The sequence below is a fragment of the Symsagittifera roscoffensis genome, chromosome 9 (genome assembly GCF_963678635.1).
Source record: "Symsagittifera roscoffensis chromosome 9, txSymRosc1.1, whole genome shotgun sequence".
NCBI classification, from domain to species: domain Eukaryota; kingdom Metazoa; phylum Xenacoelomorpha; order Acoela; family Convolutidae; genus Symsagittifera; species Symsagittifera roscoffensis.
This window is the reverse complement of record NC_087070.1, coordinates 7,907,274-7,921,509: the sequence shown is the minus strand read 5'-3', so window position 1 is coordinate 7,921,509 and position 14,236 is coordinate 7,907,274. Positions and strand designations below refer to the sequence as shown.

General features: G+C 37.8%; 1 protein-coding gene across 1 annotated transcript in view; it reads right to left on the bottom strand.

Annotated features, from left to right (window-relative positions):
• Positions 1 to 14,236, bottom strand: part of LOC134854296 (nuclear pore complex protein Nup93-like) — a 31,351-nt gene that overhangs the window by 14,872 nt on the left and 2,243 nt on the right. The window contains exons 3-6 of the mRNA XM_063870494.1: positions 13,618 to 13,886; positions 11,501 to 11,747; positions 10,669 to 10,948; positions 7,049 to 7,181 (exon numbers count right to left, since the gene is read on the bottom strand). Coding sequence (XP_063726564.1) covers positions 7,049 to 7,181; positions 10,669 to 10,948; positions 11,501 to 11,747; positions 13,618 to 13,886 — 929 coding nt within the window. The remainder of the gene's footprint in view (positions 1 to 7,048; positions 7,182 to 10,668; positions 10,949 to 11,500; positions 11,748 to 13,617; positions 13,887 to 14,236) is intronic.

The following is a 14,236-nucleotide window of genomic DNA, read 5'->3' as shown; positions in this document are numbered from 1 at the left end:
CAGCTAGGAAATATACCTGAACCGAAGGAACCAAATGAATCAGTTCAACTGGATTTTTGAGGACCCATTAACTACTTAAATGAATCCCGAAAATATGTGTTAGTGGCGGTTGATCGGTTTTCTCGTTGGCCCTCGGCAGATGGTCTGTGGAAATAATCGATCTGATAAAATACTAAAGTTTTTGAAAAGCTATATAACGAACCATGGAGTACCAAGAAAAATTCATGTGGATCAGGGCACGAGTTTTATGACGAATGAGATTAGGGCATTCTGTAATGGGGAGGGTATTGAAACAATAAAATCGCCTGTTAATGATCACCGAACAACTGGATGCGAGGAGCGCACCATAGGTAGCCTTAGAAATTCTATCCTGACGTTTGTCCAAGAAAAACACCCCGAACCCTTGGAAAAAATGATCGAAAGAGCCTTTGGCGCCCTCAGATTTTCGAAGAATGCTACATTAAAAATCTCGCCATTCGAGGCGCATCATGGACGAGAAGCGAACACCGTCTTACGAAACCTTACAAAAAACCATCTTTGCAAAATCTGGATTGGTCGCGGGTTATAAAAACGAAATATGCTTGTTTAGATAACGCCGACCGAAAAGCAAACGATATGCCACACCCCGCAGACACAAACTGGGCAGTACGATCGGATCTAGCGTACGACATAAACCACAGAAGCCATGCACGTCGACTGACCCATGAGCAGTCAATCAACCAAGACGATGAACCGTCAATTTTGAAATCCGCAGGCCCCAGTGGACAACCAGGACCTTCTGGATTGTTATTCCAGCGAACTGGAAACCGCAACCTAAAAAGGTATAAGCAGCTTCATTCGAAAGTTAAATCAGAAAGCGCGCATACTTTAAATAATGGGGTTGTGCTTACGAAATCGGGGGTGGCCACAAAAGCTAAGCCAAAGAAGACTAAAACAGGACCAAAATCAATTGTACCACCGCCAACTCCGCGGGAAGTTAAAGAGCGAGCGACAAAGAGGAGTGGTACCCAGAAGCAACGGGGAAAAAGCGGCCGCAGATTTGAGAACAGTGGTTCCGAATCAGAAGACAGTGACAACCTGCCGATTATTTCGATCAAACGGACGAAACAACCATCCGCGGAGGCTTCAACAGAGATCGCACAAGCAGATCCAACGGCAAGGCAACAACGGGACGCAGATAGTCGAAGCGACCAAGAAACCATTCCAGCACGCAGCGGCGACTTGGATAGAAATCCAAGGGATCAGGCTACATCAAATCCAGGGGACCAATCAACGCAAGCACCCGGCAAAAAAGAAAGGAACGTCAAAGAAAACCAGACTAGTATCCTAAAGCAGTTAGGAAGATAGCCAGGATGATACGGGATCTATAGCATCAAGAAGAAGTAGACGAAAAAGAACGGCGGTGACCAAAATGGGAGGGGTAATGATTGATTTCATCAATCAGAACGAAAAGGAGGGAAAGAAGTAATCTAAAAGTAAAACTGAAACAAACTTGAACATAAACAAAACTATTAGCTTATTTAGCCCAGGGAGAGGGAGACTAAGACTCAAACGGGAGACCGGATTCTATGGCTTGACTACGATGCCAGCGGAATTTCAGCGAGCAACGGATTGCATCCTTGCGGAATATCCGCAGGCGCATGCGTTCATCGACGATATTTTTGTTGTATCCAAGGGAACCGCGATCGACCATATAGCAACGGTAGAGAAAATTCTTTAAAAAAACTGGATAAGGAAAATATGTCTCTAAAACTATCAAAATGCAAGTTCGCACAACGGGAATGCGAGTGCCTACGCCAAAAAATAACATCAACTAGAATAACTCCGCTGGTGCGGAAAACAGAACCGATCGAAGCATTAACAACGCCACGAACTTTGACTCAACTCAAGTCGTTCATGGGGTCAATACACAGTCTCCACAAGTATCTGCCAGCGTTAGCTGAATCATCCGCACCGTTGCGCCCATTACTAAGTAGAAGTATTGAATACATTTGGACTTCAGAATGCCAGAACGCGTTTGAAAATCTAAAAAAAAACAAGTGTCTAACATTGTTAAATTGCGACATTTTGATATCCACAAGGATATTTGGATCGTGAGCGACGCAAGTCATAACGGCCTCGATGCTGTACTTGAACAATTAGGAACGGAGGGGTGGAGACCGATTTCGTTTGCTTCAAGATACCTTAACGAAGCGGAAAAGAAATATTCGACGAATGAATTGACAATGTTGGCAGTCGTGTGGGGGGCTGAGTATTTTCGGAATTACATATTGGGACAGAATTTTTTAATCATGACCGATCACAACGCGTTAATCTCTCTTTTGAACGGTAATAATAAGAAAAACAAGACGATGTTTAGCCGTTTAACGCGTTGGTTAGATCGGCTCATTCCCTTTGATTTTCAAATTGAACAGAAACCAGGGGCGAAAATTGGGCTAGCAGATTATTTGTCCCGTCATCCATGTAATGAAGCAACGCCAATTAGTACATATGATAACATGTTTACTGTGGCAAAGATCAACTTAATTCGTGCCGCTCTCGGGTTTAATAAGAACAATGCAATCAGGGGATACAAATCATCCAATTACCAATCCAAGGAACCGCATATTAAAGCGGAAAGTAAACAATCTATAAATAGATTGAAAGTTTCGTCACGAAATGAACCGGTAGAGGGTGGAATGTCATGCGAGCGGGAATCGACCAATCAGAATCGAACACATGGTTCGAACCGACGGCTACGCAAAATACGCGGAAAATTAGTTGGTGCTATTATTCAATCGAAAGAAAATTGTTTAAATCTCCCGAGTACATTCAAAAATTCAGAATCTCGGATCGAAATGGATAAAAACAAGAGGAAATGGCAGAAATTCTTACAGCAGCACCCAAGTCTAAACAGTAGTAGTGATGAAATTGAAGAATTACCTCAGAACACCGTATCCTTGGAAGCTATTACTAAAGAAACCAAATCAGTCCGGATCAATACTACACTTTCGTTACCTTCAGCATTTAAGGGTGAAAAAATACCACATGTAGATCCCAATTCGATATGTAAGTCAATCATCCCTCGGAATTGCAAGATTGTTAATAAAATCACTTCTTTACCGGATTTGTTTAATCTAAAGTTGATTGAGTCCAATTATGTTTCTGACCCCCAGTTGAGCGCAATTCGCGACCTTATAGTTTCTCAGGATCCTAATATTCATGAGAAATTTAATGCTATGAACCGTTCTTATTCCCAATTTGTTAACGACTTTTCGGTGAAGGAGAACGTAGTGTGGATGGAAGAAAAACTTGTAATACCTATGAACTTACAAACGGCGATTAACAATAGAATTCATGCATATCATCACGGAAAATCTAATATGTTCGATGCGGCCAAAGATGTTTGGTACCCGTATATTTACCGCTCAATAGCTTCAATAGCTGAGGACTGTCCCGAATGCACCGCCGCTGGTAAGAACTTAAAAACGATCTTAAGAAAAAATCAGCTAGGAAATATACCTGAACCGAAGGAACCAAATGAATCAGTTCAACTGGATTTTTGAGGACCCATTAACTACTTAAATGAATCCCGAAAATATGTGTTAGTGGCGGTTGATCGGTTTTCTCGTTGGCCCTCGGCAGATGGTCTGTGGAAATAATCGATCTGATAAAATACTAAAGTTTTTGAAAAGCTATATAACGAACCATGGAGTACCAAGAAAAATTCATGTGGATCAGGGCACGAGTTTTATGACGAATGAGATTAGGGCATTCTGTAATGGGGAGGGTATTGAAACAATAAAATCGCCTGTTAATGATCACCGAACAACTGGATGCGAGGAGCGCACCATAGGTAGCCTTAGAAATTCTATCCTGACGTTTGTCCAAGAAAAACACCCCGAACCCTTGGAAAAAATGATCGAAAGAGCCTTTGGCGCCCTCAGATTTTCGAAGAATGCTACATTAAAAATCTCGCCATTCGAGGCGCATCATGGACGAGAAGCGAACACCGTCTTACGAAACCTTACAAAAAACCATCTTTGCAAAATCTGGATTGGTCGCGGGTTATAAAAACGAAATATGCTTGTTTAGATAACGCCGACCGAAAAGCAAACGATATGCCACACCCCGCAGACACAAACTGGGCAGTACGATCGGATCTAGCGTACGACATAAACCACAGAAGCCATGCACGTCGACTGACCCATGAGCAGTCAATCAACCAAGACGATGAACCGTCAATTTTGAAATCCGCAGGCCCCAGTGGACAACCAGGACCTTCTGGATTGTTATTCCAGCGAACTGGAAACCGCAACCTAAAAAGGTATAAGCAGCTTCATTCGAAAGTTAAATCAGAAAGCGCGCATACTTTAAATAATGGGGTTGTGCTTAGGAAATCGGGGGTGGCCACAAAAGCTAAGCCAAAGAAGACTAAAACAGGACCAAAATCAATTGTACCACCGCCAACTCCGCGGGAAGTTAAAGAGCGAGCGACAAAGAGGAGTGGTACCCAGAAGCAACGGGGAAAAAGCGGCCGCAGATTTGAGAACAGTGGTTCCGAATCAGAAGACAGTGACAACCTGCCGATTATTTCGATCAAACGGACGAAACAACCATCCGCGGAGGCTTCAACAGAGATCGCACAAGCAGATCCAACGGCAAGGCAACAACGGGACGCAGATAGTCGAAGCGACCAAGAAACCATTCCAGCACGCAGCGGCGACTTGGATAGAAATCCAAGGGATCAGGCTACATCAAATCCAGGGGACCAATCAACGCAAGCACCCGGCAAAAAAGAAAGGAACGTCAAAGAAAACCAGACTAGTATCCTAAAGCAGTTAGGAAGATAGCCAGGATGATACGGGATCTATAGCATCAAGAAGAAGTGGACGAAAAAGAACGGCGGTGACCAAAATGGGAGGGGTAATGATTGATTTCATCAATCAGAACGAAAAGGAGGGAAAGAAGTAATCTAAAAGTAAAACTGAAACAAACTTGAACATAAACAAAACTATTAGCTTATTTAGCCCAGGGAGAGGGAGACTAAGACTCAAACGGGAGACTAAGACTCAAACGCCATCACTGGGAGACTAAGACTCAAACGCCATCACTGCTAAGTGATAATTTTAGTTGGAAAAAAATTCGTTGTCAGTAAATTGTTATTCATTCCTGGAACAAGCACTCAGTAATTTTCTTATCAGTAATTCATAATCAACATGTTGTCATTAAATTTTCAGTCATCTAAAGTTTCATCTATTGAAGGGGAAGTGTCGTATCGTGTTATTTAGTTCAAATTGCAATCTGTCAATCAACAGTCATTCGTGGTGCTTATTAATCTATTAGCAGGTGCTGTCCTTGGAACAGTCTGTCACCCTTGGATAATCTTGATAAACACTCTTACTGTTAACTTTGCAAGATCAAGTTGATTAATCTTTATCGGAATTCATACTGTACAACAAGTCTTTTCAACAAACTATCAAATTATTTCCAACAAAAAATTTAAAAACACGAAAACTAAATTTTATAAACTCAAACACAAAAAACATCCATTAGAATATTACTTATATTTAAGTGGTCATCATTTTCTTAATTGTTTCTATGTAATGAAAATGAAAACTTGAAACTGGTGCGTATTTGCATAAAAAAGTAAAAATAACGACATTTTTTGAAAAACTACATTTGTTATATCAAGCTTTTTCCTAATTGCATTTAAAGACATCAAATTTTTTAAAGAAATAAACAGCCAAGTAATTCTAAAAAACTAGCAAAAATTGTTAGTTTGGAATCTTATTAAAGAACAATGTTCGTTTGGAATATCCATTTTATTTTATTAACAAATTTTAAATCAAACTACCACAAAAAAATCCGAAATGAGAAGCAATGGGAACATAGCCATATAGTAATTTAGTTGAAACACTCGTGGCGAAAAAAATCCGACTCAATTTTTTTTAGAATTATTGTTTATCGCCCTTAATCAAACCATCTAATTTTACCGAGACATGAGCCCAACTTTTTTTTTCAAATCAGAACTAGAAATGAATTTTAATGTATTACACAACTTCAGAGAAAACATCGCCAACTAAGCCGACATGAATCCAGACGAAATCCATGAAGCCAATTAATATCGTACCGACATTTTACAACGGACGTAAAATTACATCGACTTTTACAACGGATTTTCAAGAATTAAAATTTGACTATTCGGGTATTTGAAAAGTAATCTGACATGCGTAAATTTAGACAAATTTGATCAGAGGAAAAACATTCCAGGCTCAGTGATACATACCCATTTAAATCAGCAATTTAAGTTAAGTTTTACTTTTCAGCCAAGAAAACTTTTTTACCACCAGAAATTTAAATGAAAAACAATTCAAATTGTACAAATACAGCTTAAAATTGTATGGATAATTAAAAATCCCGTTCACGAGGTTACCATTTAGATTTTAAGAAAATTTCTTACAATTTAAACAAATATGGCTGCTAACAATATGAAATAACGGTAGAATTTCGAAAATAGTCCTAATTCAACGATCAAAGCCAATTTGAAAAGAGTAAATGAATGCAAGTAAACAGAAAAAAAACACGACTTGACTTTTGAAAACACATCAATTTTCGATCTTCACAGAAAAAAATATATGGCCCCATTGAATCCTAGAACAATTTATGAGTGACAATTTTTTGATAAAATTAAGCCAATTTGAGCAATTGGATCAACAGATAAAATTTTTATTCAGCTGAGAAAATTTTAAATTAAAATCCACTTTCGAAAAAAGAACTCTTTACACTTTTTCATTTCTATAGTGGAGTTTGCTTTCCTTTCAACTTATATGAAATGAACTTAACAAGAAATCAAACCTCAAAAAAATCAACTTTCAGCTTTTTCCTGGAATAATAAAAGAAACGGAAAAAAATCGATCAGAAAAACGATTACAAAAAGGTATCACAAGTGTTATAAAAATTTGGACACATGTTATTTATTTCCCATTTCTGAACCAGTCAAAAAATCTAATTTGGCGTGATTTCCAATGTTTTTTTAGCGTACCTGGAAAAAAAATTAAATTCGTACCTGGCTGAGTTTGAGCCAGAGGTAGTCCTCGACTGAGTCACAGATGGCAGAGTGGCTCTCCATGACGTCACACTGGCCTAACACACAGTAGACGACTCTTTTGAACAAATCGCTACTTTTGTGCACACTACGCCTAAACACAATAGTATATCTACATTATTTCACTCACCTCTCGTCTTTTTTCACTCGATACTGCTTAATCTACAAAGAACACCTTTGAGGAGATTATTTGAATAAATGGGAAAATTTTCAAACTACAAGGCGGTATAAGATAATTTAACAAACCGTAATTTAAAAAGACAAAATTTGATAGAAAACAATACATGGCGGGGCTAGGAGATGATAATTTGAGATGCTTTATGTAATTACAACAAAAAATATATACGTCGTAATTTTTGGGTAGCACCAAAAGCCTGCTTTTTATACCATTTAAAAAACATAAACAAGACTGCTCGTATCAAGTCGAAGACCTGAACGTTCAGACTACTCTTTAAAGTCTAGCGAATAGATTTTGATAAAACTTACAAAAGTCCAATCCGTTCTGAAGTGTCGTTTTGTTTGCAATTTGCAGAAAGCTTTGATTTTACTATGAAAAGGAAACATGAAATAGAACTGCTATGGACTGGGATTTTTACAATGTAAAATTATATTAAGAGAAACTGTACAGTATCTTCGATGCATAGGTTACCCAAAGCTGTTTGAAAAAATACTGAAAAATATTTCTCCGAGTTATGATACAGTAACCATGAATTGGAACTGCTATGGACTGGGAACTTTCAAATGTAAAATTTTACACAGAGGCTAAGCTGCACTTACCAAGTACTTGCGAGAAAACGACCAAATTGCATCTCTATCAAGTTAAATTAAAAAAATTAGAAATCAGCTAGGAATTAACAAAAACTCTGCTTTGTGAAGGATTCGAATCTGCGACCTACTGCAATCAAAAGTTTTTGAGTTTTTGAGCCTCGTGCACTATCCCTCAGCCACTCAAGCTTAACATCCGACAAAGACTAGTCACGGAAAAAGCAGCCACGTATGCTAACAAATTGCCAATGCGATTTAGCACCCAATACATATAGACTCAATTTTGCAATTAGTAATTTGGAAAATAATAAACTAAAGTCATCCACACTAATTTAGCAATTCAACAAATCGCAAAGCATAAAGCCACAATCAGTAAACATTATGCATTTCAAAAAATAGCGAGACATTGAGTTAGAAAATTTCTGAAATCGAGTTTTTATTATTGTGATTGTTTGAAACAAATAGCTTCTTTTGGTTCATTTACTGAACTAAAAAACGCATCAACGGTGTTAATTTAATAGTACCCGAATGTCGAAGCACATGCTATCAAAAACCTGTAAAGGTGCCCCACCATTATTGGGGTGCCGCGTCAATATTTGCGACTTAGGTTGGAAAAAAAGAAGGTTCGTATTCATACACTAGCTTCGCAAGTGTAATTAAAAGAAACTGTACTGTATCTTCGATCCGTAGGTTTCCCAAAACAGTTTGGAAAAATACTGAAAATTATTTCTCCCAGTTATGATACAAAAACCAAATAGAACTACAATGGACTGGGAAATTTCAAACAAAAAAATTCACACAGGCGAAGCTGCGCTTCACAAACACTCGCGAGAAGTCGAACAGAAAGCAGCTCTATCAAATTAAATAAGAACAATTAGAAATAAGCCTCGAAATAGCGAAAACTCGGCTTCGTTTAGAATTCGAATCTGCGAAATACTGCAATCAAGAGATTTTGAGTGTCACGCACTATCCTCAACTACTCAAGCTTAACATCCGACAAACACTAGTCACGAATAAAGCAAGCAGCCATATATGCTAACTAATTGCCAATACAATTTAGCACCCAATATAAATAGACTCAATTTTGCAATTAATATCATATAACAAACTATGATAACAAACTAAAGGCATCCACACCAACTTTGCATATAACAAATTGCGAAGCATAAAGCCACATTATGTATGAATTCTGCATTTCGAAAAAATTGCGAGATATATTGAGTTAAAAATGTTTCTGAAATCGAGTTATCATTGTGATTATGTTTGAAACAAATCGCTTTTTTCACTTCATTTGGTTTTTTAAAAAGGCATCAACTATGTAAATTTATTTCTATTCGAATGTAACAGCACATGCTATTAAAAAAAGCTGTAAACGTGCCCCACCATTATTTGGGTGCCGCACCATAAAATTGCCGCACCAAAATTTGCGACTAAGGTTGGAAAAAAAGAATATTCATACTAATACACTAGCTTGGCAAGTGTCATTAAAAGAAACTGTACTGTATCTTCGATGCGTAGGTTACCCAAAACTCTTTGAAAAAACACAGTAACGATGAAACGGAACTGCTATGGACTGGGAACTTTACAATGTAAGAATTTATTTAAAAAAACTCTTCTGTATCTTCTTCGATGCGTATATTATCCAAAATTCTTCGAAAAAAACACAGTAAATTATTTCACCCAGTTATGATACAATAACCATGAAAGGGATCTGCTATGGGTTGGGAAATTTTAAATGTAAAATTTAATTGAAAGAAACTGTACTGTACCTTCGATGCGTAAGTTACACAAAACGCTTTGAAAAAATACGGACAATTATCTATCCCAGTTATGATACAGTAACCATGAAATAGAACTGCTATGGACTGGGAACTTTACAATGTAAAAACTTATTGAAAGATATTGTACTATATCTTCGCTGCGTAGGTTACCCAAAACGCTTTGAAAAAATACTGAAGATTATTTATCCCAGTTATGATACAGTAACCATGAAATGGAACTGCTATGGACTGGGAACTTTACAATGTAAAAAACTATTGAAAGATACTGTACTGTATCTTCGCTGCGTAGGTTAACCAAAACGCTTTGAAAAAATACGGACGATTATTTATCCCAGTTATGATACAGTAACCATGAAATGGAACTGCTATGGACTGGTAACAATCTAAAAGGTTATTAAGATAAGTTAAGCTATAACTTCGATGCGGAGGTTACCAAAAACGCTTTCAAAAAGCTACTGAAAATTATTTGTGCCAGTTATGATACAGAAGCCATTAAATGACAAAGCCATGGACTATGATGACCTAAAAAATACAACAATCAAGCTCAAGCCACTAGTTCTACAAACCATTTCGCTATTTCTAGAAAAAAACGTAGGCCAAGCAAAATGAGTTTTGGTGAGCAAAACTTCATTACTCATAAGATTTAGACCTTTTGAATTATGCCTGGTTTTCATCAGTGAACACATCTACTTGAACTCCTTTGTTTCACATTCGGAAGGAATTAAATCAAGGCAAACTGCTATTCCCACCCAATAATTACCTTCATTTCTTTGCTCGCTTTCGAGTTTAACGAACAACAACTTGGTTCAATGCTTGTTTTTTTAAATATCAACCCAGTTTTCAGCATTAATTCAGCTTGTTGAGTAAGTACTTAGAAAAACTGTCCCAAATACTGACTCGGAAAAAGATAGTTTGTTTCATTTCAAACTATAACTAGAATGTTTGATCGTTTCGTTTCAAGTTATAACTAGAATGTTTACCCCTTTTACTGATGACGATCCCGAAAACTGAATCCAATAGTCAGACATCACATACCTGTAAGCGAGCGTGAGATCCACAACTGTACTATAACTCAATTGACTATCATTCCTGTAATACTCCTCCAGCACCGGCTGCAAATCACCCAGACCCTGGGGTGCTCTCTGGGCAACTTCCAGGGCTGATTCTGCGTCACCCAATCGTAGACAGACGTAGACTAAAGCCCAAACTGGGAACCCGTCCACTCTTCCGTCCTCAAAGGAGCAGGAGGAAGGGAGGGATTTGAAGGCGGTGTTCAGGTATGCCTTAGCTAGCTTCATTACACTCGGCGCTCCACCTGTAAAAAAAAAATTGGAAAATTAAATCTGCTAATTGTTTGCAATTTAGATTCCATTCACTGTAAAACTTAAAAAATTTACATCAAAATGAAATCTCATTGCGAGAACGCCGCAGAACTTTGCAACCCGTTTTCAGGCGCCTCTAATAAAATATTAATGTTTTGAGGCGCCTCTAATTAAATATTATTTAACCCGTATAACTGGGTAAAATTAACCAGTTCAAGTACAAACAGAATAGCAGCATGTTATATTATAATAGTATGTTTTTTCACTGGGAACATTCCACTTGATTGATCCCAAATCGTTTCATTTTCATTTGAAGAAGGATTTTTTCGGAATAAATCTCAATTTCGTTTCTGCAAACTTCATCATCATTATCCTGGTTAATCTTGTTTCCTCCATATTACCTTTCCGAATTCGAAAAAAATGTCGAATCTCAATGGTTCAATCTCAGCTTACTAACCAATTTATTTTACTTTTTAAGCAATTGAAAAAGACCATTCATCAGTAAGAGCGAACAACAACCGAGTAAATCGTTGATCAAAACTTACCAAGAGAAGTGTTGGACAACTGCTGGAACAACAGTGTCTGGACATACTTCTTGAACCTCCTGTGCAAATAGTCCAGAGACGTTTTCACCAGTTCACTTTGACCAATCTCTCCCAATCTGCAATCCAGAGTGGAGAGGAGGGAAGAGCCAGAGGAAGGGTGTTGGGAGGAGGAGAGGGATTGGATAACAGAGGAGACCATCTCCCATATTTCACCAGTTAGGGCATCCTCACTTTGCAGACTCACCTCCTAAGGCAACCAGTGATTTAGAATCAATGTAAGAACCACTGAACTGATTATATACAGGGACTAAGCTGCACTTCGCAAACATGCGAAAAAAAACGTAGTTTTTAATACAGAAGCGAAGCAGAGCTATGCACCACTTGCGATACAGCATAAATTAGCAAGACAATTAACAACAGAAAATAAGACAAAAGCCGCCTAGTCGAAAAAAGTTTTTAAAAATGTCGAGATAATCTGGGTCTTCCAAAATTTTTTATATCTTTGTAGCGATTTGTCTGGAATAAAATTCATTTAAAAAAAACATGCCAAGAAGAGAACTGAACGTTAAACTAGCATCGAAACAAAACTTATGAAGCAATAAGAAAGCCGACAATTCTTCAGCAGACAATTATAGAGCCGAAATGTACAAATGATAACACCGGATTTGCGCAATATGCGGTCACAGCCGATTTAATTTGAACGAAAAAGTTTTAAGCCATTAGCAAAAAACGAAAACTTTCAAAAAATTTCGACAAAAGCGAAGCTGCGTCTTGCAAACACAGGTAAAAATAACCAAAAAGCAAAGGTGAAAAAAAGAAACAAAAAAAACTAAGTCTCATATTAATGAAACTTTTGGTATGCGTCAGATTAGAACCTGCTACCTAAAGATTTTGAGTCTCACATGCTCGCATCAGCGCTACCGACCATTGAGAATTCTTGCCACCAATGATGCAGCTATAGATGCTTATAAATTCCCAATAGCCACCGCAGGCCAAATGTGAACCTAGCCAACAATGATGCAGCTATAGACGCTAATAAATTGCCAAAATTATGCAGCAAAAATACCACCAATAAATAAAACTAATGCTAACTGCAGCATTTAACCTCCGACAAATAGCTCAGGAATCTGACGTCCTTCCCTCTGCGCCACGGACGCGTGACTAACGGCAAGAACTAGCCACTAATAAAGCCGAGAACAAAATCTATGAAACTTCCAACGCTACAGAGCGTGTTAAAAAAAGCGCAAGCAAATTATTTGAGATTTATGTTAGACAAAAGATTGGCTAGTTCTGGCAAAACGGAAAATTAAATGCAAGCATGATAAAAAAAATATGTCTGATGGTTGACAAAAGTGCAGATTTGAGGAAGTGATTCAGTAACTGTTAGACAAGTTAATTGCATGAATTGATAACGATGGCTAATCGCGAGCTATTAATCATTTGCTTAAAAATTACGTGCACATTAGCCAGCGAAGCAAACTTTTGATAATTTTTCAAATTCATTTTAAATTCCAGGCTTACGACTTTAGAAAAGGCATAGCAAATGTTAGAATAGCTGAACCAAGAAAGAGTTCGTGCAATAAAATAAACAAAAACGATAGTTCAAGCAAACTAAAAATTTCCAGTTTGCAAAAAAATTGATTAGAAAACGCCGGGTTTGAACTCCAATCTTTTGTCATCTGAATCATGTGTGTTACTCCAACTGACCTTCGTTTTGATAGATATTAACTTTTTTGATAAAATTAAACCAATTTGAGAAAATAAATAGACTTTTTTCGATAAAATTGACGCAATTCGAAAAAACATGGATCAGCAGGTAAAATTTTTATTCAGCTGGGAAAACAAAAATAATTCCATTTTCAAAAATAGAAGTTGGTCAGGTTTTTCGTGACCTTTACACTTTCGCTGTTCGAACAGCGATAGTGGAGTTTGTCTTCCTTTTAAGAAAGGAAATGAAGTGAACTTAAAAACAAATCAGAAGTCAAACCGCGAAAAATCAAAGTTTAGCGTGAACAAGTTTTAAGAGTTTCCTTAAGAAAAAAATCATCACGACCAATATAAGAGTCTGAACTACGTTCATCGATCTAAAAAAAAGCTTTAAAAAGCAGAGAGCTGACCTTGAACATGAGCGCGGCATTTGGAATAGTTCCCTGTTGCACGTGCTTCTCATTCAGACACGCCACTTGCCTGGCATACAACATTTCCAATCTAGTCAGATTCCTCTGACACGCTACGTGTCTATCCTTGCCTCCTCCGGGAGTTGCCAGCAAGGATGAGTTAGATCGCGTCAGGTTCATTTGGGTTGTCGAGGAGTCTGAATGTTGGTCAAATTGAGAGTGAACACCCATTGTCGATTCGCTCAGATCCCGCATCACGTCTTGCGATGCTAGATAGGAAAAGATCCAATATCAAAATTAAAAATTACTTTAACGTTGTCATAATGCAATGAAACGTGGCATAGTGAGTAAACTAACAATTGTGAACAAAATTTTTCATCATTTTTTACATCGTAATATCATGCGTTTTGCCATAATCACACATAAAAGAACTACGAAAAAAAAAAAAATTTGACAGGTGGGGGAGGGGGGTTGGGAAAAGACGATGATTCGTTCATTCTAACAGGCTCTCTTATCTAACTAGAGCTGTCTAAGCTTAAAATAACACCCTTGCCCCTAAGAAAATTGACCCCTTCAAACTTGTGGTGGTGGGGGGGGGGCTGATAGCTCTAACCCCACC